Below are 25,198 nucleotides of genomic sequence, written 5' to 3' on the forward strand. Positions count from 1 at the left end.
GTATGAATAAATACATCTAAATCACAGCAATAGACAAGTCACAGACAATAATATTTAGCTTCACTAATGCCTCTAATTTTAATGGTTTAAGCATAGCCGGAATTGAGGTCCTATGATTCAGGTGAATTGCCAGTTTTCCCTGTTTTGCTCTTTTAGTAATGTTTTCATCTAGCATAATTCCTCTGCCCCTCTATCACATATAGTTGCCCTAATTATATCTGTTAGAAAAATGCCTTGCCTTAGAGAACTTAAAGATCAGCACAGTAATAACTATTTCTTTTAGCATGCAACAGTTTTCCAAGGACTTGGTGGTAAAGTCAAGGACTTTCCTAGTGATGTCCACAGATGAAAATGCTAGACTTAAACTCAGATTTTTTGATCTTACTGTCTCTGCTATAATAATTTACCCATGGAGAACTTAAGCATTCTAATGATAACTTACTTCTGTGTTTGAAAAAAAATGAAGAGATTAAGAAAAGTGCATTTACTTATGAAGATTATTCAGGGATGAAGTAAAATGTGTCTTATCAGCACTTAACCATCAAAATTAAGACAAATATTTTGATTTCTTTAGTATCTATAAAGTTGAATGAAGAGATATTTCTTACTCTGATTTCCTTTGGTATCGAATCAAACTAAGAAAACCTCTGCATAAATTAATAAAAACTCTACTCCCTCACACTGCCCCATAAATGTCCCATCTGTACAATGAGACCTTGATCATGAGGTGCAAAGTAAAGGTAGAAACCTACACATGCACAGCGCCTACAACTGGCTTTCAGAAGCTGTGGATCACTTTCTGCATCTCTTCTGCCATTCTCTTTGAATGTTCTTCCCTTTAGTTACTTCAGTTAAAAGGTTTGTTTTTCATACCAAATAGCAATTTCTTATGCTTTCTTTTCTTTTTCTCAAATATATAAATGAAGGACACTAATAAGTTTAAATCTTTTGGATTAAAAAATAAGTTTTTTCCCTCTTCTGCACCAAGTCAAAACTGCATTCTTTACTGTCAATTATTATTATTATAGATGCAAATTTAGAGTTCAGAAGATATTTATTTGCACAACAAAAGTACACAGAATGCTGAATTTATAGTTATTTGAAATGAATAATGTACCTCACAGGTCATAATTGTCATGTAATGTACTTAAAATTAAAGAAGACACTGAAACTAGAAATTCTAAATATAGTTAATATACGCTCTGCTGGAAAATAGCTTCCTATTTGCAAATAAATCTTAGGAAATTAATGTAAATGGAAATAGATTCTTGGCATTTGTGTGCATGTGTGTGTGTGTCTGTGTGTGTATGTGTAGGTAGGTAAGTATGTATATTTACATTCAACTAATAGAAAGGACCTGGGAAAGACAAAATAATTTGTTTTTCATTAAAACAGAGAAAACTTAGGTTGTCAGCTTTCAGGAACCCATAATAATGGAGAAATAAAATGTCATGAATAATCCAAACTAGCCTATAAATCAAATGTACATAAATATACTGGGCACATTGGCACATATCTGTAATTCTAGTGACACAAGAAGCTAATGCAGGAGGATTAAAAGTTTGAGACTAGCCTGAAAACTTAGCAAGGCTCTGTTCAAAGTAAAAATTTTGAAGGACTGCTGATGTAGCTCATTGGTAGAGCACCCTTAGGTTCATACTAGTATCAAAAAAATGTGCAAAATGTGGCTATAATTCTTCCCATTTAGGTGAGTATAGTTAATTAATTTCAATAATTTTATATTGATTGACATGAACATAAAATCATTTTTTTTACCCAAGAATATCATAAAGATTAGAGAATCAAGTTGGAAAGTGAAAGATTTTTTAGGACTTCAATATACCCTAAAACATCAGACAGATATTTAATTTTGGCCCTAACTGTAGTTTTTTCAAAGAAATTTGCAGAAAGTACATATGGATCTGTATTTCATGATTCTACAGTTAAAGTCCTAAAGATATTATATTTACATATAACTTACTATGAGATTCTGTCTATGCTCCATGCTCAAAGTTTAAGTGATCTTAGTAAATTGACAGAAATTCATTTAGATCCTTACTTTGAACTTTTATTTATTTTTATTATTTTTAGTTGTAGTTGTACTCTGAATTTTTAAAGACATATTATGATAATATGAAGCACTATTTAAGACATGGTGTTAAAACAAAACCTCCTGATTTTCTAAATGTGCATCACCTATCATAGTACTTGATGCCATGCTTCATAGGAATGGAGAATCATCAGAAACACATTCTTTCATGAGGTGAGTCTAATTCTCCTACAGTTCCTGAATCAGCAAATTCATTATTTGCATTTCAAAACAGAATAACATAACATTTGAAAATCCTACAGGTTTGCATTTGCTATAGAAAAGGCTTTGTAGCCTCAATGATAGCTGAGCTACACAAACAAACAGGTGCTTGAACCCAGAGACTTTTCCTCTCATAAGTGAAACGCTATCCCATAGATACACACCATTTTGATGAAAATCAATCGCATGTCATCTTACAATTTAGCAGCCTTAGGAGTCTTTTTATAACCAAAAGAGTTAAGAGCAAGCTGTTGAGGAAATGTACTCTACCTTCACACTGTCTGTTTTTCATGTTTCTCTGAAATCCAGGCTTACAGCGACAGAAAACAGATGTTTTTATTTGATTACAATATGCATCATCTCCACATGGAGTCACATTATCTTCACAGGTATATACAGAGGAAGCTAGGATTTAAAAATATGATCAAAACTAATATAACTCTGATTCCTGAAGCTGGAGTTTATATTTTTTAGACTTGAACTTATATTTATTATTACACGGATAATTCTTTATAAATGCAGAAAATTATGGTCTTCTCTGAATTTAAGCCCTCATTTCTTAGAAAGGCATAGAAGCAAATAAAAACTGAGCTCAGTTACAATAAATATAGTTTAGTGCAAGCTGCCAACAGCTGATATTTACAGCTGTTGTCAAGCCACAAAACCTTTTCAAAGAAGTAATGAATTAATGACTTGAATGACAGGCATCTCTACAATGATACCAATTGTGAGTACTACACCCTTATCCTAAAATCACAACCATTCCTAGAAGCTACCTAGAGATGTAGACATTTATTACTCTCCTAAATTTAGTATTTGCTAGTTCAGTCAAGTGTATTACCAAGTTATTAAAGCAAGTAGGCTAAATCTGCAGTGTTATTGTTTATATCTGAAATGTCCCTAAAAATCTCATGCATTGAAAACATGGTCCCCAATGCATCAAGGTTCACAGTTGGGGCTTTTAGTGAATTAATGAATCATGAGGGCTCTGACTTCATCAGTGGATTAATCCATTTGCAGTGAATTAAACCATTTGATGGATTAATGCATTGACAGTTGCAGACTAATGGAAGATGGAAACTAGCTGGAGAAAGTGGTCACTGGGTGGGTACCCTAGAAGGGTTTATCTTATCCTTGTTACTCCCCCCTCCAAACTTTGCTTTCTGACTACCATGACCTGAGAAGCTTTCCTCTGCCAGGCCCATTGACTGTTACATTGTTTCCTCTCAGACTCAAAGAAATGAAGCTGGACTCAAACTTCCGAAACTGTGAGCCAAAATAAGCATTCCTCCTCAAAGTTGTTCTTGTGAGGTACTTTGATCACAGTGAGGAAATGCTCACAAACACAGTAGTTTGTTAAAATTTTAGCCTGGGCTGATAGTCATGGAGTACAACATCATTAGGGCAGAGTAAGAGTTAGTTATAATTTCTAGCAGAGCAGTTCCAGTTTCATTGTTTTATTTTCCATTCAGATAAAACATTTTAGAATGTAAATAAATGGAGTATATTATATAGATAGTATTGCATCATCTCTGGATTGCTTAGAGTAAAGTTTTGAGAATATGAGAACTTTATTTTTTGGAATTGTAGCTACTATTAATCCCCACTAATTCTTTAAAAAATTATAAGAATATTACAAATTCTTATAATTTATAATATTAATAATTATAAATTATTAATTTATAATTAATGAAAATAAACTAATGGCATGACACTACAGTTGAGACATATGTCATCATATCTTGGTGGCATTGTTTCACTACCCAATGAGGAGAAAGTTAGATGCATAAATGAGAAGAAAATAAAGATCAATAAGTAGGAAATGTTTTGTAACACTTTTATAAGCAATCTGATTTTGGACATAAACAACAATTTTTTAATTTGGAAGATCAAATATCAAGCATTAGCTCACCCTGAAATTATTATACATAGGTCTTAATAACTCACAGATGATAGATTATAACTATAGAAAATACTGACATCTTCTTTGAAAATAACTGAGCAACAGATTAAATTCTTTTAAAACACTGCATAAATGATTAAGACCTTTGCCATCATTCAACCAAATATTACTGTTTGTAATTTCAAAGACACTAAATTTATACTTTATAAAATGAAACACTAAATGATCTGCATTCCTTCATTGATATAAAAATCTAAATTTGGATAAAGTCCTAGCTTCAGCTCTAACAAGTGTGTTCATTTCAAAAATCAACCTTTACCACCTCATGTTTTCTGAAATTAGCTTCAGTGATGTTCTAAGTGGCATTGCTTTGCAAAGGTGATAACTTGAGGCTGTCAGAAAAGCCATTTAAATTTTTTTCTTTTTAAATTTTGTCCTGTTTAAGCATGAATTGGCCTTGGGTATCCATGTACTTTAACAGAAAACAGACTCACTTATTCTGCAGTCCTGCTCATCTGAGCCATCCCCACAGTCATCAAGCCGGTCACAATGGAGGTCCATGGGGATACATTTTTTGTTACTGCATGTGAACTCATCCTTTTTGCATGGTCTCACTTTATACATAAGCTTGCCTGCAGAATCATTTAAAAAGTGATTATTGCTTTAGAGAATCAAAATCAATCTATTGAGCACATAATATGTTCAACATTTTTCCATGAAAATGCTATGAAAGCCTATGAAATATGTGAGTCTACAATCCTTTATGGAAAGCTCTTGGAGCTAAACAGTGATGAAATAAATCTGAACTTTTGGGATTTTAACAAAGTGAGAATTTATTTTCCCCTTACTAAATAACATTCTATTTCTACATGAAAATGTTTGAATATTCACTCTAAGTGGGATTTTATAAAAGTGATATAAATTGCCTCAAATGAGTTCAGGTTAGGTTTTGTCTCCAAATACTTTTGCTGCATACTGAATTAAATACAGTTTTGCCATTAAAAACAGTTTGAATTTCAAAATTTTGAAAAAGGGATTATGGGCACATACAATCTATGTAGTCCTTCCTCCTCAGTCAACTGTTTTAACAAGGAAAAAATTTTAAGCTAATAAATCATTTTTCCCAGGAGACCAGTATTTTTATAGTAAATGCCTAAAAGGAATATGGATAAACCCACAGAGCTCTACTATGCAAATATTATGGATTCTTAGTACATTGTTTTTATAACCTATCAGAAGATCAAGTACCTGAAAAAATATTCTCAACACTGAGAAGCAAGCCCTAAGCAAGCACTCAGGAAAGACTCCTCCCACTGAATCCTTATCCTTGCCTTTGTTGTACTCTTCCTTAAATAAAAAATTGGGGCCAAAAAAACAAAAATAACCCAATATTCTCAAACATGCCACATGGAAACTTTTTTCTTTTTTCAAGCCCTTCCCCCCAATTCATTGTTTTTTTCTTGCAGTTGCTACTAAATCAATTATTTCTCATTAAACAGATTTACCACTACAGTGATCTTCATCGGAGTTATCCCCGCAGTCATCAATCCCATTGCACATTTTCTCAGATTGCAGGCATATTCTATTATTTCTGCATCTGTTCGGCCTTGTAGGTGGGCAAAGAAATTTAACTGAAAAAAAAAGGAGAAAAACAAAATAGCTCCTTTGGGTACACCGATTTATTAAGAACATATTTTGTCTTTGTTTTCCCTTTTTTTTTTCAAATCCGTAATCTAGCTTTTCTAAATGACTTGTTTTGAATGTTGCCTATTAATAGATACTAAAAATGTGTGATAATAGAAGCTCACTCAAGTTATTCACATTAATAGCTGAAGAGGGCACAGCTGAAGATTTTGAATGAGCCCTCAAAGAAAGCAAGAAAAACTTCATGGTTTCATTTCCAGATGCTTATCTTAGGTGGCTTCACTTGGTGTACCAAATTAATTTGTGTCTATGATTTATACAAAATGGCAGGATATTTAGCTGTCTCAAAGAGCAATTTCACACAGCATAGATTCCCCAGGCTTATGTTACAGGATGCAAATTGAAAGTAGGACATTCAGTGAGGAGAAAAATATCCCAACTGTGTTATACCTAGGTTTCTTACTCTCTATCTGGATGAACAAATGTTTACATATATGTTCAAAGCACACAAAGTCATCTTATTAGTTTTTAATGTGTCTGAGAGGCAGAGACACTGAAAGACAGAAACTTAGAGAGCAATGAAAATGGAACACAGGGAATTGAATCCCTCTTATCACTATTGATTTTGAAGATTTCCATCCCTAAAGCAGGAAATAGCTTTAATTATTCTTCATCTCTACATATGAAATTCTCCAGGGCACTGTCCTTATTGTCTGAATGTTCTTATTCTCATATTCTTTATTTAGATATTCTCATTCATGCTCATTGATCTGCATGTTGTTGTACCCTGAAGACTTTCAATCCTCTGTCTAGTTCTGTCATCTCAAAATTGATAATAGGACATACCCTGAGGAATTTCAAATCCCACCAGTTCACCACTCAATTTCTTATTATCTTCCCCTGTTTTCTTTCTACCCATATATGAGCCTTGTCTTGTTTCCATAATGTAGTGAGTGGCACATCATAGTTAGAAAACTGAGATTGTTCTAAATACAACCCTTTCACTGACCTTCAACTCTAAATAGTGACCAATTTTGATGACATCTTTCCAAAACTTATCTTGTGTTCATACCCAGTGCTTATAATCACAATAGCTCAGCTCTTTGTTATCTCTTATAGAGATATATCTTTCATGTCTTCAGTTTCATTTCTTCCCATCAGATCCTCATAAAGTTATGACAATAATCAATCAAACACATTGATGTTATCACGTCATCTATAGTTATTCTTCACCTTCAGTATATAATTTAAGATACTTTGCATGGCCTATGGGATATATCACCATCTCCTTCAAACCACTCCTAAAGATTTACCCTTTGTTTTCTTTTCATATTTGAACAATGTGCTTTTATATCAACTCCTTGTGCATGCCACAGTCCTTGCCTGACCTTGCTTTAAGTAAAATCTAGTCTTTCTGCAAACATACTCCTCCCTTCTAGCTGTTTTAGGAATGTTTCATAATTTGTTTAAACCTCATGTCACATTTGAAGACATGCTCATTTCCTACCACTGCTTCCAGAATTTTACTGACATTCTATTTTTAAAATAATCTAAAAACAAAGATTCCTTTTTCAAATCCCAAACATTTGATCAAACCTCTCATTTCAACTTTTCATCAGTCTTGTGAATATCACTTCCTCCCTATTTATTAAAGACTGTCTTTCACACCATCTTCTATCTTTTTTTTTTTTTTTTGCTTTTCCTTTTGAATTCATTTCAGCATCCAGGATAACTTCAGCATTCACACAAAGAATTACCTTAGTTATCCAACAAAATCTAAAATTAAAACTGTCAGTTTTCCCAATATATGCATCTGGAAAGCCCAAGGAAGTTGCAGATCATCAAACTGCAAGGCCACCTGATGACACCTAGTATGTTCACTTACTAGTGCTACCTGAGAAGCCTGTATTTCTCTATAGCCGTGTGACTTTTCTACCTTTTACAACAAGACTCAAATTTGTGTTCTCACCAAACTTCACTATACCAAGCTTTTATTTTCTGTATGTGATCATGCTTCCTACTGTGCACATGTGTGCATGCACACACAAACATACACAAGAAATTTAAAAAGTGGGAAATTCCTAAATACCTTATTAAGTAATTATAGATTGACCTCTATTTACACATGATCTATCAACTCATTTCACTATTTTTCATAACATAAATAGGAGAATGATTTGCTCTTATTTAAAAGTAAGTTTTTCACCTGGTCTGGAACTGTGTTTATCCAATCTCCCCTGGAACTGTCTCATTTTTTTTCGAAACATGTTAGCACTTCGATGTCTCTGTGCTACATCTATCTATTTTTGCTAATTGTCTCATAATCAGTAACTCTCCAGAAACTCATATTAATTGTTTAGTAGCACTCAGTCCTCTCCTTGTTTCATAATTCACTCTCACCCAGAATAATCTTTTCAAATCCATAGTATTTATTACTTTCATTTATTAAGATTACACCTGTGTATCTGTAGAGCTACTCTTTCCTTTAAGGTTGAGACCCAGACCTCTAATGCCTGCTTGAAGTCTCTACCTGAACATCTACTCAAGTGTATCCCAAACCAGTCACTTAATCTTTATTTGCAGAACTGTTTTTCTTCTTAAATTCCCTCTCCATTCAAATATGCAAGCAAAACTAACCTACAAATTTCCCTCCACCATGTCATCTCTCACACACCTTATATCCAATTATATGTAATTTAATTTATTTAATCTTTTACATTACCTTCAAATCTGTCTATATTTTGTTATCACATGCTTTCCTCATCTTAACCCACACTATTAACAGAGCTTACTTAGAGCACTGCAAAGTGTTATTTGATCTTGTCCCTTTCTTGTCAATATTTGTAAAACACAACTATGTGCCTCCAGAGGAGTTGACTGCTTTACAACAGTCATGACTTGGTTTCTGTGGGGGATTGGGCATGGAATCTTACAGATATCCAAAATCTGCAGATATTCTTTTAGACAATGGTGTAATATTTGCACATATCTTACCCACATTCTGTTGTATACTTAAAATCACCTCTAAATGACTTGCAATATGTAAATATAATAGAACTGCTCTGTAACTCATTGTTATATAATGTATCATTTAAAGATCTGGACAAGAAACTGTTCAGTACAATTTGTAAAACAAAAAAATTGATAAGTGATTGGTTGAATTAGAAGAAATGGAACCCATGGACATAGAGGACTACCTCTATTTCCAAATGCTTTTAGTCTAAATCTAAAAATATCTACCAAGGTTGACATAATATCTACTAGGTATTTCTGTTGTTGCTTTAGTTTCATTCTATATCAGTTATCTATTTTGGTTTGTACTCTCCAAGAACTTTGGGTTTCTCCATTAAGAATTCATTCATTAAGAATGAGACCTCATCTCTAAATAAAATACAAAAAAAAAAAGGCTGGGGATGTGGCTCAGTGGTCAAGTGACCCTGAGTTCAATCCTTGACACCAAAAAAAAAAAAAAGTTCTGTTAGGCTGTAGTTTGTTCTGCCTCAGGACTTTTGACCTACTTGGCAGCACTATATAATTCAGACTGAAACTCAGTTACTATTTTCTATTTCTTAAATTTAACAAAATTCTTTGTTCCATACTTTTATCAATTACCCTAGTTTTTCGTTATTGTATGTATCGTGTATTATAATTACACTTATTTGGGACAATCTTCCACTAGATTTTGAGCCCTGTGAGATCAGAGTCCATCTCTGTTTCTCTCATCATTATATCACCAAAACTAATCATCATCAATAGCTTAAAAAATTTATTGAACGTATGAATGATACCTTTCCCTTGCTAACATTTTGCCTAAGGTGATTTTAATCTATCTCTCACATAACTACAGCTTTCTGAATTCCCCTTTAGGCAGAGTTCATCTTATTTCTTCTGCCGTCTTTGAACTATTCTTTTTAGTTAATTCTATCATTGCTTCAAATCTAATGTATGAAAGTTATTATTATTCTTCTAACTAGATTAAGATTCCCTTGTCAACAGAGAATCATGTGCTTTTTATTATTTACCCCAATTACTTAGAATATTCTGTAGCACATAGTAGCTTTACTAAATGTTGACATGGAGGACTGAGAGGCTTGTGAAAGAAATTTAAAAAATCAGATTTTATAAGGTTGTCTAGCTATAATTTGTGGTATTCCCTCTGAAAGTCATTTCCTGACACTGTAAATAGTCCCAAAGTCCATGATTCTCAAGACCACAGTTTAATTAATTACCAACCACTTCCTATTCCATTGATTTTGTTGTCTTTTGGAATAAAGAATGGAAAAATCACATACACATATGTATACACACATACCTACATACGTAGTTAGAAATACAATAGCTTCTGGGTTGATGTTGGTAGATAAGTTCTCATATTTTTGGTATATTATGCTTCAAAAACAATATAAACCCTTGTGATTCTATAAAGTCTATTTTTAACATTAGATAAGAAAACTTAGTCATATCATTCATGGAATTTAGAAAATGTTCTCCAAAAACATTTGTGTTTTTCCTCTTAAATCTTTGTAAAAATAAAACCACCTCCTTGTTTTGTCTTCTTTTTTCCAACATAAACATCAGTTGTCATGTGTCATCATCTACCAAAGTGTATTGCTTGTCAGGAGTGGTGTCCAGGGACTCTGGAGGCTGAGGCAAGAGGATGGCAAGTTCGAGGCCATCCTTAGCATTTTAGAGAAGCCCTATGCAACTCAGCAAGACTCTCACAAATTGAAAAACAAAAATCCCTGGGGATATGGCTCAGTGATGAAGAGCCCCTGGATGAAGAAAAAAAAAAGAAAAAGAAAAAGAAAGCAACTAATTCACTCCAGATACTTAGCTTTAACTTGAAGCACCCAATAGAACAATTAATTCAAGTGTATAAACCCCTTGAATACCTTCTTTAATTCAATTGATATGCTAGTTAATTATATCTAAAATGATTGTATCTTCCTTCAAATTAAAGGTGAAATTAACTTTCTTGTTGAGAGTAGATAAGATGAATGAGAGACTGAAAAGAAATTTATAAAAATAAAAGAATTGCTTCATTTGGTATACTCGATTGTAGATTTTTCTTTGTTCATTGCCTAAATACATGCTTTATAAATTTCAGATGAGAGTGACTTGAATTTATAGAAATTATTATTTTTTTAAGATTTGGGGGATTAAATTTTAAATAATTTCTACCCTGAATAACACTTGTGATTATATATACTCTAACTAGCTATCTTTATTTCTATCTCTATTTACCCATTTATAACTTCTCTAGACAATTTCAGTGGTGGGTAAACGTGGTGATATATAATCTTATTATTCACATTTTTTCCATTTACTTTCCTATTAAATATTTTTAGCCTGAAACTTCAATTCTGTGTGAAGCCAAAATCTCTATATGTACCTTACTCAATTCAAAAGGTAAACTACTCCAAACCCTCCCACACAGACCACAATATATATTTGAATAGTGTTGACATGTGCAAGCTTAGATTTAGAAGGGCTGTCTATAGTCATGAACTTTGAACAGGTCATATCTTTACTACCTGGATAAAAGCTGTATCTGTGGCTATATTTTGTCTAGCTAGCCCCAAGGATTCAGAGTTTGTGGTTCACCTCTTCACTTCATTGACTCACACCAGTGCCTTAGATCAGGGGAGGGGAGTGCCATCTAGAGTCATGTGACATGCCATACCACACATATCAGGGTCTTCATCAGAGTTGTCTCCACAGTCATCTTCTCCATCGCACACCCAGAAATGCAGTTTGCAAAGGGAATTGTTGCAAAGGAATTCATCAGCTCTACATACATTTCCTCCTTTATGTTAAAATGAAAGAGACAGAGAGCATTAGAAGTGCCAGACATCAGGAAACACATCCCTCTAATTATTTTCTGGCTTCCTTATATTTGTTTCCTGCATAATACTAGGAACCAGTTATGTGCCAAGTTTTTTTTTTTTTTTTTTGTTGTTGTTGTTGTTTTGGTTTTCTGTTTGTTTATTTTGTTTTTACAATGAAAATATTCTCATGTTGCAACTGTACATATCATATTTTATTTAGAGAATACTGAAAGGTGACAGAAAGTCATTTAAATCTATATTATCATTTTATGTTTATATAACATTTTATGTTATTAAGCATAAATAATTTAGGTTTTTAAATTTAGTAGCTTTTGTTATTAAATATTCTTTTACTCTAGACACTCCTCTGCTAGAGGGTAATTTGTTTGTATATAAAATACATACTGACTTATTAAAATTTAAAAAATTGAAGTCACAGTGAAATAATTTTATAAAAAGAATAGGAATTTGGGCTTATCATGCAATATTTTGGTTTTTTTTCTATACAAACTATACAACAACGTATATTTTTATAGTTTAAAAAGGTTTTATTTTTTCCTTTTCCACATGTAAATAAAAAGCATCAGAAATACAAGATTATAAAAGAACATTATATTATGTTAGAATATTATAATATAAAAAATATTAGAACATAAAACTGTCAAGTATATCCAGCAGATACAAAAAAAAAAAAAAAAACCCAAAGAAATAAGAAACTTGTGTGTTGGAAGAGAAAGTGGAGTTTTCAGTGGTTTAGGTATTCAGACTGTCGGTTCTTTCCTTGCATTGAATAAGCTTATTAATTTTTCTGAGACTTGGGGCCTACATATGTTACAATAGAAGCATGATTAATCTATAGAATTATATTTTCAAGAAGTACCTGGAGTAGGAACACAAATCTGGGAATTTAGAATTAAGCTAGATAAGAGTGTTCTCATAGTATTGCACTACTTTAATTCACATGTAATATGAGATGTGGACATCTGGGATAATTCGGTTCCACTGACTTAAAGTATTAATATGTTTTAAAATAACATGTTCATTAGAACATGGGTTTTGAGGGGGGAAAAAGTGGTCAATCTTATAAGCCTAGAAAATACAGAAATATCCATTGTTTATCTTGTGAATGCACTTTGAAGAAAAGAACAAACCAACAATCATAAAGTCAAATAACTATTCTTGCTCTGAGTTTTGACTTGCCCCACAAATATCTAAATCACTTTCAATGGCAAAAAGTCTACTTATAAAATGAATATTTTAGAATGAAAATATTGGCTGTGCTATTGGGATTTTGGAAATCAAGATGGAGAAAGAAATCAGGCCTAGAAGAAAAAAAAAAAGAAAAAAAATTGAAGCTGGGGAGCGAGTTGCAGAAAAGAAATGACAGTAACTTGATTTATAGAAGTTACATTTGAAAGCTCTTAAAATGATTGGCTCCTCATGACCTGATGGCTAGTGGATGAGGGTAGCAAGAAGAATGAGTAGTCAGGCATGTTACTCCATTGGGGGTTTTGTGTGTACCAAGCAAATATATTTTGGATTGCATGCAACTCTTTGAACCATTTGTTATATTCAGGGATAAATGTGTCTGAACTATAAAATAGATTTCCACACTATATATGTGCATATCAGAAGGAACAGAATGTCATCATTATATGAAGTGTAGAAAGAACATGGAAGAAAACATCACAAAAAGACTGAAAGTCTCTTGGAAAGATAAATTCTCCACACAAAAGAGAGTAAGAAATAGTAATGAGAGTACTTAGAGAAATATTTGAAAAGAGTAGCATTAGACAATACATGGGAAAAGTGTATTAACGTGCATTTTAATAATAATGCTGAGTAGATTTAGTGAAGTGGTGGAGTGTTTGGTGGAATTATTGTAGTTGGTTTTTGAAAGAGAGAAAGAAGTCATAGAAAATGTGGAAATATCTTGTTCATAGGAAATGAATGAGAGGAGAAAATCTCCTTAGTTGCTTGAACCTGGTTTGTGTAAAAAGGAAAACAGATGCTTGAATGCATTGAAATGCCTCTGAAATTACTCAGCAGCCAAGATAAATTTCAAATCACAAGAGAAACAAAATTCCCCAAGAATCTAGAGAACACAAAGGACTCGAGAGTTAGAGCAAAATAATGGATTGGCCATAGATTGGAAGTATGAAGGAGAGTGTCAACTTTTAAAAAGCTAGATGTAGTTAATAGTAGAGACATTTTTAGGGAAAGACGGGTACCTGGCTTAGAAACTTGTGTGATAGTTAAAGCTGATACTAAGATGTTATAAGATATTAATTTGAAAAGCTACAAACAATTTTTTTTTTTTTGGAAAAAATGCTTAGCAGAACTGTGACAGCTTACGCTGGAATCTCTTAGAACTACAGATGGCAGCAAGTCCTTAGTGAATGCACCAAGGTGACTACCAATATCTGAGACCTGTGATAGTCGTACATCAGTCTGTGTTCTGTTCTTTCAAACATGCAACACTGACCTGAATAAGGCTATAATCTAAAAGTGACATCATTAATCAACCCCAAACAACAAAAAATACTATTGTCTGGCAACTCTTTTCTCTAACAACAATAAAAAAGATAACATGTGCAAACTTTAGTATTAAAGAAACTAAACATATGAATATCAGTTTGAGATGTTGCCTTAATTCAAAATCAAAATCTACAGACTATGAAGGAGAGAATTATATTTTTTCTGAATAAAGATTCTAATGACAAAATGTCTATTCTATTTTACAATGAATTAAATTCAAACAGTTTGTGAATGAACTCTTGACATCCTCTAATTATTTAAGAAAATACTATTTGTAGCACATCATTATTGTTAAAAGGAAAAAAATGAGATCCCTACGGATTATATTAGGTAACATTATAATTTTCTCCATAAGAGCATTGGACATGCCACTGTTTTTATTAAGAAGAGAAATATAAATTAAATCACAATTGTAACAGGCAAAAGTTTTGTGATACCCTATTAAGGACTTCATGTTGTACTATATGGGATTTGCATTTCAAAAAAGGCATCATGGGGTTACTGTGATAACCTGAGTCTCACTTAAAATGCTTTATTTTGAAGTGGCATGAAGTACACACAAAAAAACAAAAATGGTATAATTTAAGGAGATTGACTGTATTAAAATTCTAGTTTTCTAGTCATGTTTTTGATCAGCTCAACAGGAGGTTATTAGAAAAATAGAAATGTGTATGTTAATTAACAATGGATGTCTGAATTTTAACTGAGCCCTTGCAGGTTTGTAGAATTCTGGTCAAGTGCATCATCATAGCAAATAAGCATCTAGAGTCTCATCTTAATTTGGATTGAGAGAAGCTTTAATATATGATAATATTTTATAATTTACATAAATAGTTTGCACATTTTTGAGCTCATGATTATTAAAAAGAATACCACTCCATCTTTCTTACCAAAATCCCATAAAGAGTAGAATAAAATTTGAAAGCTCATGCTAAAACAAGCACTGAGGTCATGTATTTTGCATTTCAAAAACATAAATGCTGCTTTTAATTCCATAGTATTTGGGGTTAGTCATTTAAAGAAAACTAGTAAAACTGACTAATGGAGAAAATGTGCCAAACCAATTCTACATCATTCTTAACTTCCAGGCCCCATTACTAAGCTCTTGTTGGCTCATGGATCCATATTCGAGATGAGTAGAAGTGAGATTTGATTAAAAAGATGTTTATTCTGGCATTCCATTTTCTGAAAGCCTTGAAATATATTTTATCTAATGCCTAAGCCACTTACTGAGTGTAAATTAAATATGGAAAATATGAATTTTGTCATGACATAGGATATATCGACACAGGACCAAATACTTCAACTAACAAGGTAATTTATTAGAACTTAATTATGTAGCAGCAAAGAATCCTAAGAAAAATTAGAAGTATAAGTGAGAGGTGTTTGACATTTTTGTAAATCATTGAATTAAAGGCTCTTGACTTTATTTTTTTTAGACTATAAAGATTAAACATTAGTAGAACACTTTTAAATTTGAAAACTATTTCAAATTCTCCAGTTTGTTCAGGATATGATCAATAAAAAGAAATAGCAGATAGAAATCTAGTAATTAATTCTCTTATAACCCTTACTGTTGAGTGGGTCCTATGTAGCCAGGGAATTTTGAGTAAAGATTGACAATGGTTACATTTAAAAAAGATGAACTTGGCAGCACTGTATATTATTTATTGGACACTAATTAGGTGGTTTAACAAAAATAGACAAGTACTATGAGAAGGAACTAGACTAGCTGCAGTGATAGAAGATATTATGTGGAGTGGCATAGTTATCATCCCAAAGTCTTTGAACATGAGTACAAATGAGTTGTGGCTGTCAGACCATACAAAATGTTTGTGGTACCTAAAATTATCAAGTAAAAAATATAAGTGTGAAATCTGGAGATGTAGCTCAGTAGTGGAACATTTGCGTAGCATGTGTAAGCAACTGAGTTCCACCCCCAGTACTATGCACGCATGCACTCACACCCACTCACACCCACACACATCCGCAAAAGTACATGTGAGAAGCTAACCAAAGGAAGAAACAGTCATAGTGGTGTTTAATATTTTATTGCCATCTATAATGCACTTCAGATTTTGAAGGTATCTTGTATTTCTTTTAAAAGTGCCCTTTATCATTGGGGGTTAGAGATATTTCTCATCATAAACACCCAATCTAATATTAAGAAAGTAGAAAATATTTTTCCTTGAATGATCAAACAAACAGAAGTAAATATTTTAGATATATTTAAAGAATATAAGTGCTGAGTACATTTTCAAATGCCTTGCATCATGTGGCAGTATTTAATATCATCACTGTTGACCACATTCCAACTATTCTGAAATAAAAAGTTTTTTGAGAAACTTTTGTAAGCAAGTCACAAAAAAATTTAAATTTAAATAGCATACTCAACAATGTTAAAATAAAAATTACATAATTTGTGATCATTTCAAGCTTCAGCACACAATTTCTTTGCTTTTGTTAATTCTTATTAACTCAAAATAGTAAAAATTACAGCTTTTAATGTGGTAATTTACAACCAAAAAGTTGTTATCTGTCATAAAATGGTTTTCTTATAGCTGGAAAACATACACAAAAAATGAAAATTATTTTCTAGACTGATAGAAACATAGATCATCTTCTCAACAACATGTCGAGATGGAGAGTTGAGGCACAACTTATGACCTACACATCATTTAGCACATGAACATGTGCATTTTAGTGTACCAGGTGTTCTTGTTCATTTAAACTTAAGTAAGCAACCTGGAAGACAAGCCATTCAAAGAATACAGAAAATACTTTTGCAATAATGCCTATAGTAGTTACATTCTTTCTTTCTCACATATCTTTATTGCTATCCCAGCTTCTAGTCTGAAAACACACTTAATAAACTGTAATTAAGCACACCCAATAAACATTGCATTTGGGTTGACTTTGTTATGAACGACTGAGATACTCTGTCTGAAAATGATCTGGATTTTGCTTATTTAGAACAAGCTTCTATGTAAAGGAAGTAGAAAGAATAAAATTATCTAATTGTTCAATCCTCTGGCTCTTGCACATGCTGTATATCCTACATGGTACCTTAATTTTCATTTTCTCATTTTACAGCACAAACAAAAACACATTACCTCTGTCACAGATCTCTTCATCACTGCCATCCACACAGTCATGAGTTCCATCACACAGCCATCTAATTGGAATACAGTGGGCTTTATTTTTGCATCGAAACTGATCTTCCTTACATTCAGTCACACAATCCATCTGTTCAAATACAAATGGGCACTGCAGTTTTCATTAATGATAATGATACAATCATAGGCACAATAAGCAAGCAGCTTATAATATTGGAGATTTATCACAGAGTGGGATTTATTTTATTTAAGCTTAATAAACATAACCTCTACAAATGGCAATGGGCTTCAGTATATAGACAGTCTAAAGATTTGAGGATATGCTAAAAATGATTGCATTCAGTGTATCTGTTTAATATTTCAGAAAGTGCTAAGAATCAAGGTTCTGTCTCTACTTTCATTCCATTTGTTTTCTCATTCTTACTGAAGATAATTGAAAGATATTAATCAAGCAACAATAGATTTTTACCTCATCTGAACCATCAGTGCAATCATAGTCTCCATTACATTTCAAAGATGCTGAAATACATCCTCCACTGGCACATATATATTCACTTGATGAGCACGTAGGAGAAGCTGAATACAATTATAAAGTTGAGATTTAGATATATTTAAAGTAATGAATGGTTTGGGAGGAAGTAGGCATATGAAAATATGAATACATGAATGACAATAAGAACAGTGGACATTATTTAAACTATATTCAATAACTGGTATTAAAGATTCATTTTAATATGCTTTATAAAATTATTTCATAATATTAAAATTCAATGATATAATAACTTATGTAGTAAGGATTTCACTATTAGACTAAAAAAAGTGGGAAAAAACTTTATTTCTTCAATCCCTTTGATTTTGAAGAGTTAAATTAGTTTTGCACAATTTTAATTTATTTGAAAAGGGAAGTCTCAAATGATTTTCAAAACTACAAAAATATTAAATAGCTGTTAGGAAAGTTCATTCAGATATAAATTGTGTAATGCAAAATGTGAAAATCTTGGCATGGTCTCATAGGTACAGAGATACTATTTGACTTCTTATGACATAAATATAATATTTAAAAAGTTTTAAGAAGTTTGTTGTTTTTGAGAGTTTAAACATAAATACATATATAGTTAAGAGAGCCTCTAGAATTTGCAGAATTCTTTTATGAGACACAGATTTAAAAAAACAAAGAGATAAATAAGTTATTACTACTAGCTCATCTAGTTAATGGTTATAATAATTATGACAACTGCCTTTGGCTGTCAATTTGGGTTTTATAGGCTTGAATTCATGCCTCGAGGGTCCTGACCTTATGTTAGATCACTAATGGCCAAATGTACTTGCATAATAATTTTGTGGTCTGAATTGCTTTATTCAAGAATGCTAAAAATCTTTTCCCTTGAGTTTTAATTTTTTTAATTGGCAGCATTTGCCTAGGGAATCTGTATTAATAAAAAATCTAAGAACATGTCTAGATTTGATGAGAAAGAAAGATGTGGTCAATTAGCACTATGGACTCTAGGTAAATATTGCAGAATGAAAATCTGTTGTGTTTTGTTTATCTGCTTCTTTGTAATGTTTTCATGGTTATGAACACACTGTAGTATGATGTTCCCCAGTATAATAATACATTATTAAAAAAATAATGTAATTATTTTTAATAATAATGTAATTAAAATAACCAAGTAAAAAAATTAAATGCTTTCATGAGCATATGTATAGAGTCAAATTTAAGAATAGAAATGCATAAACTAGATGGTTTCTCTGTATACTTGATTTTGCTTCCTGATTATATTTTTTTTATATATTTATTTTTTTAGGTGTAGATGGACACAACACAATGTCTTTATTTTTATGTGGTGCTGAGGATCGAACCCGGGTCCCACCCGTGTGGCATCCAGCACTCTACCGCTGAGCCACAATCCCAGCCCTATAATTTGATTTTGGCCCAAGATATAAATACAAACAATACACTATGCTGCTTCTTACCTGGCACATTGAAAAACTGCATTCTGTCTTATAACCTCAATTTCCATAACTGAAAACTTGACTTTTATCATACTTACATTTTCAACATATTTCATTTTGCTATTTGGGAAAACAATTCCAAATGGTGTGATAAGATATAGAAACCAGAAAATCAAATTTGGCTGCATAATTCTTGGATCCCATGCATAATTATCATCTGCCAAAAAAACTTTTGTAACATATGAAGGGCACACCAATTAATTTATCCACAGATATTTCATATTTTTTCCTAAAATCAGTAAATAAGTGCCTGTGTCTCTTACTGTTTTCTGTGTATCATTTCTTGAATTTAAATCATATCAAGTTAAAATGTCAGCTAATTTAAAAACCACTTCAATCATTTTTACCTGGCTCACAGTGTTTCTCATCTTCCCCATATTTACAGTCTTCATGGCCATCACATTTCCACTTTGCTGATATACATTGGCCATTGGAACACTGGAACTGATCTTTGGAACAACTTGTTTCACAATTTCTCTGTAAAATCCAACACAGATATAATTAAAATTAAAAACATTTAAAAATATCTACAAACTCAAAAGACAGCTAGAGAAGATCTTTGTAGAAAGTAAGGCATTTAGAAACCACATTTAACACATACACATAGTTCAGATGGTCATATTTCCAGCCTGTAACTACACAACCGAATTATAATAATTTTCTACTTTCATCTGTCTTTATGAGCCCTAGTGAAACAGAAATAGAAAAAAGAACATAAATTCTGAGACTTCATCATATTAAGTAAATTGCTGTCAGTGTATCATTCTTTAATTGATAGATAAGAGGTAATATAATTTTAGTAGTTGCACGCAATGCTGAAGATTTTGGGAGAAATAGTAGGGTTAAAATTATTTCTAAGCAACTATATCTACCTTGCTGGGGCTATGGGTGATGTTGTGGATAGAATGTGAAACAAATCATAATCCTAATGCAAATCTGATCTGTTTTTCATTGGCAAGATTCTAGCATTCTTTTCCCCTTCTCATTATTTAATTTCTTCTAGACTAGTCCTTTTACAACTTAGCTAGTGTTCATAAATCTCCTCTTCACTTCAGACACTTGTTGTTAAAGAACTGTGAAATGAGCTGTCACAATTGTCATTTCTGCTGGCCTGCGCCCAGGCTTTATTCGGAAGTCAAACAAGACAGCAGAATTACCTTTGGGATCCTTTGATGCTTTATATGAGATAAATGAAAGATCCACCAGAAATTCATCATCTTGAATTCTAAAACATTGGTCAAATGGGTGATCCAATGAAGTATCTTCCTTGATGGTATTTTTTTCCTGTACAGCAATATCTATTTTTGTCAAACTATATTTGCCTGACCCTTCTATAAATGGTGCAATACGCTCACAGCTTGTGGAAACCCACAGTGTGAACAGTGTTAAATTATGACTATTTCTATTCAGTTTCACCCCCATATAAGGAAGAAGAGTTGACTTCCTAGATTTCGTTTATTTACTTTTTGCTGATGGCAGTTTCATTAGACCACCTGGTATATAATCAATTTTATTCTTCCTTTTTTCCCCAAATAATGAAGGTTTGCCATTTGTAAGAGACTTTCTTAGATAACAATAAAAAAAAAATCAAGATTTACTCCCTGCAGTTGATAAACACATAGTATGGTATGAAAGACCAACAACTAATTCACAATTGTAGCAAAAGTATATTAATTGCCAAGATAAATGAATACAGACCATTTAGAAAGGGCTTCACAGAGGAAGCTTCCAGAGATGGAACAACCTAAGTAGTTTTTAATGGGTAAAGGTAATTTGAAATGTGGAATGTCTGAAGGCTAAGCCAGCTTATGTGACTGATATGAAAGTCACTGGAGAAGTAACCCTTGAACTTCCCATGAGAAAAGACTTCATACACTTTTTTCACCACTCAGTTTATGTCTAGGACATATAAGCACACAATAAAAACTACTGAATGAATATAGGGAGTAGCATATCTAGAAAACATATATAAATGAATATTAAGTAAAATATTTCTTACTTCTTTTTAATTTAAATTTATTTTATTTTTAAGTGATGCACAGAAACACAAAAATTGTATATATACATGGAGTACCATGTGGTGTTTCAATATGCATGCATGTAATATAATGTTCAAAATAGAGTAATATCTGTCTTAAGTATTAATCATTTCTTCATAGTGAAAACTTTCAAAATAATTTCTTTTAGTTTTTTGAAATGTATAGTTCATTATTATTATCTACAGTCATCCTACTATGCAATAGCACATCCAAACTTACTCCACCATGTAACAGCAACTTTTAACAATCTTTCCTGTCCCCCTTCATCTTTATTTTCTCCAGCTTCTGGTAACCACCATTCTGTCCTCAACTTCTGTGAGGTTAACTCTTTTAGATACCATATATCTGTGAGATCATGCAGCACTTGTTTTTCTGTGACTGATGTATTTCACTTGACCTAATGATTCCCAGATCTATTCATGCTTAATGTCACAAATGCAAGATTTCATTATATTTTATGGCTGCATAGTATTCCATTATGTTTATGTACCATATTTTCTCTATCTATCCATTAAAGTTGTTGGATACTTCAATTATTTTACTTTCTTGGCTTTTGTGAATAATGTTGTAATGAACATAGGGGTGAAGATGTCTCTTAACATACAGATTTTATTTCCTATGGATATATACCCACTAGTGGGATTACTGGGTCATACAGTAGATATATTCTTAACTTTTTGAGGAACTTTTATACTGTTTTTCAATACAAGTGTACTACTTTACATTCCCACCAAATGTGTGCAAGGAATCCCTTTTCTCTACATCTTTGTTAGCACCTTTGTCTTTGAATATTTTAATAATAGTTATTTTACTAGGTCAGGTGATAGCTCATTATGTTTTCAATTTGCATTTCCCTGATGATTAATGATCTACGCATTTTTTTAAACACTGGTTGCCTATTTATAGGACTTCTTTTGAGAAATGTCTACTGAGGGCTATTGTAGATTTTTAAATTAGGTTCCTTAGGTTTTTTGCTTCTGCTTTTGCTTTTCAGATGTATAATTTGCAACTTTTTTTTTTCATTTTCTAAGTTGTATCTTCACTCTGTTAATTATCTCTGTTTGCTCTGCAGAAATATTTTAATTTGAAATAATCTCATTTGTCTAATTTTGCTCATTTTCTGTGATATTGGGGTCTTGTTCCAAAACATATTTGCTCATTCCAGTTTCTTGATGCCTTTTCATTATGTTTTCTACACTTTAATGATTTTGAGATTTAAATTTAAGTCTTTAATCCTTTTGGTGAGAGACTGGGGTTTAGTTCCATTCTTCTTCACATGGATATCAAATTTGCCTCAGACCACTTGTAGAAAAACCTGTCTATTCTGCAATGTGGGTTGTGAGCACCTTTGTCAAAATCAGTTGGTTGAAAATATGTGGGTTTGCTTCTAGTTTTTCTATTCTGTTCCATTGTTCTATGTTGTTTGTTTTATACCACCCATATCATGCTGTTTTGATTATCATACCTTTGAAGTATATTTTGAAGTCAGATAGAGTAGTGCCCCCAAACATTTTTATTGCTCAAGATAGCTTTGGCTATTTAGGGACTTTATGTTTCCATATACATTTTAGGATTGTGTTTATATTTATGTGGATAATTTCAGTGGTATTTTTGTAAAGATTGCATTGAAACTGTAGATTCAATTGTGCTTCAATCTGTCACAGTCATTTGCCATTCTGATACTAAAATTATCCCTTTTGTCAGTGGTAGTCACTTTAAGTTTATCCCTGCATATATTAAACATCACAAGTCTTGCATCCTAAGACCCTAAGATGAGCTGCTCAGTTTCCTTTCTCAGACCTAGAATTAGACATTTCTCATAGGATCCTTATTTCCTTTATTTGGAAAATGTTTTTTATAAGTCACTCTGTAAGTACTAGGAATAATCCTTTCTGCTGCATTGTCAAATGTTCAGTATCAGAAGCAGGAATTATATATTTTAAGAAAGAGAAAGATAATCAAAATCACATTCTGATAGTCATACATTAAATATTACAGGATTTTTATTTAATATTTATTTCTACATTTGTATTCCATTTTACTCTAAAATTCTGAGTGCTAGTGACATTAATATAATTAAGCACTTGAATGACCCTACATAACTTGCAAATTAGCAAAATATTATTACTAGAAAGTGTACAGATGCAGTATAAGATGCTTTGACATTTCTTTTTGTACTTTCAGTATATTATGTTAGTGCAGAGACCAACTATTATAATTTTAAGTCACTTATAAAAAAGCTTCTCAGCACATGTCAGAGAGATATAAACTTGATATGAAATTAAGCTGATCCAAGTTTAATTTTTTTATTGTTGTGACTATATAATAACAAAGTAATTACACTATGAGTTCACATTTATACGAAAATTTATCTTCAAAAATCTCTCAACTTTTGTTCTCAGTATAAGCTTCTCTTGCATTCAGTCATGCTTTCTCTCCATTTTCTCAGTCCTCCTTTTTGTTTTTTTGCTTGCTTATTGCCTGATTTTTGTCAAAGCAACTTGTACTCTAGACTTGAGAAATTTCTGCCTATACTGTTAGCCACTTCATTTCACATGAACTGTAATAAATGATTGTAAATACAGTCAAAACTCATTTTTAAAGAGTTAATTTGATTCTCTTGCAGCATTATCATAAAAATGCCTGAGAATATGGATATATATTTTGCTATAAAAAAAGAAAAACTACATCAAACAACTAACTTATGCTTTGAGAGAAATGCCATTAGTAAAGATGATTACTTTGACTTGAATAAAATTTTAAGAAAGGTTCAAATTAAAATAAGATTTTCATTTTGTTAGTGTGCCTTGCATCACTATTAACATACAGGATGAAATCATAAGCCTTAAGAGGCAATATATCTTCACCACTTGATGTTTCACAGATTACACAAGCTTGTGAAACATATTTAAAACAAAACAAATGTCTATGACATGAACTAGTTTACATTAAATATGTTTTACTGACTTGGGAATGTTGATATCATTTTTGAACGAGTAATTGCTAAGCAAGTATGTGGGGAGTCAGGTGGTCAGTATAAAAATGTCTTGCTCCACTGTGAATGTTTTTAAAAAAAATTATTTTGATTTCTGTGCTGTGGATAGTCTACAAGTAGAAGTGGTATTTTTCACCTTCTCAAGCCCTTTGCAACATTGAGGTTTAGGTTTTTTGGCCTTCGTGTAAGAATGTACTTATATTGTTTCCAAAATCTACAATTCTAATGTGATTAGGGCAATTTTCCCATAATGGTGAGAGAAAGATTTGCCCCAATCCTAGTAAGAATGGCTAAGGACTGAGAAAGAAAGTGTTTACATGGGTCTTAGAAACTTTAGGGATGCAATATTCCCCAAAGAGAAAGAAAATCAGTGGACCTTTGGGGGAGTTGGACCTGAAATGCAGAAGCCTCTGGAGCTGCATGGGGGATCCTCCCTAGTCTCCATTCAGTGAGGCAACCTTTATGAGGGGCAGGTATGTATGTTTGCCAACCAGAGTGGCAGAGCTCTAGAGAGTCATTGTATTGTAGGAGATACAGGGTCCACTGAGGATTTAAAACCTCATTTTCTCCTTGGACTTGACTGTGCAAGCCCTGTGTTGCTGATAACCAAGTAAACAGAGAAAATCCATAAAATTCACTTTTACTGGATTTCTCCTTGACAATGGAAAGAGAGAAATTGGAGTTTCAGGGATTTGATTGAGAAAAAAAAATGTAACCATGTATTGTTTATTACTTTTTTAAATATTATGGAATCATTATCAGAAATATAAGCATAAAAATGTTAACACAATAAAGTTTGTGGAATTATACA

At 32.2% G+C, this 25,198-nt stretch overlaps 1 protein-coding gene across 5 annotated transcripts in view; it reads right to left on the bottom strand.

Annotated features, from left to right (window-relative positions):
* Lrp1b (LDL receptor related protein 1B) overlaps nt 1–25,198 on the bottom strand; it is a 1,779,935-nt gene that overhangs the window by 114,536 nt on the left and 1,640,201 nt on the right. For all 5 annotated transcript variants that reach the window (XM_078017329.1, XM_078017328.1, XM_078017330.1 and 2 more), the window contains exons 69-75: nt 19,701–19,830; nt 17,810–17,916; nt 17,338–17,470; nt 11,542–11,664; nt 5,720–5,845; nt 4,709–4,846; nt 2,582–2,716 (exon numbers count right to left, since the gene is read on the bottom strand). In XM_078017329.1, coding sequence (XP_077873455.1) covers nt 2,582–2,716; nt 4,709–4,846; nt 5,720–5,845; nt 11,542–11,664; nt 17,338–17,470; nt 17,810–17,916; nt 19,701–19,830 — 892 coding nt within the window. The remainder of the gene's footprint in view (nt 1–2,581; nt 2,717–4,708; nt 4,847–5,719; nt 5,846–11,541; nt 11,665–17,337; nt 17,471–17,809; nt 17,917–19,700; nt 19,831–25,198) is intronic.

This window comes from Ictidomys tridecemlineatus, chromosome 7 (genome assembly GCF_052094955.1).
Source record: "Ictidomys tridecemlineatus isolate mIctTri1 chromosome 7, mIctTri1.hap1, whole genome shotgun sequence".
Classification (NCBI taxonomy): Eukaryota; Metazoa; Chordata; class Mammalia; order Rodentia; family Sciuridae; genus Ictidomys; species Ictidomys tridecemlineatus.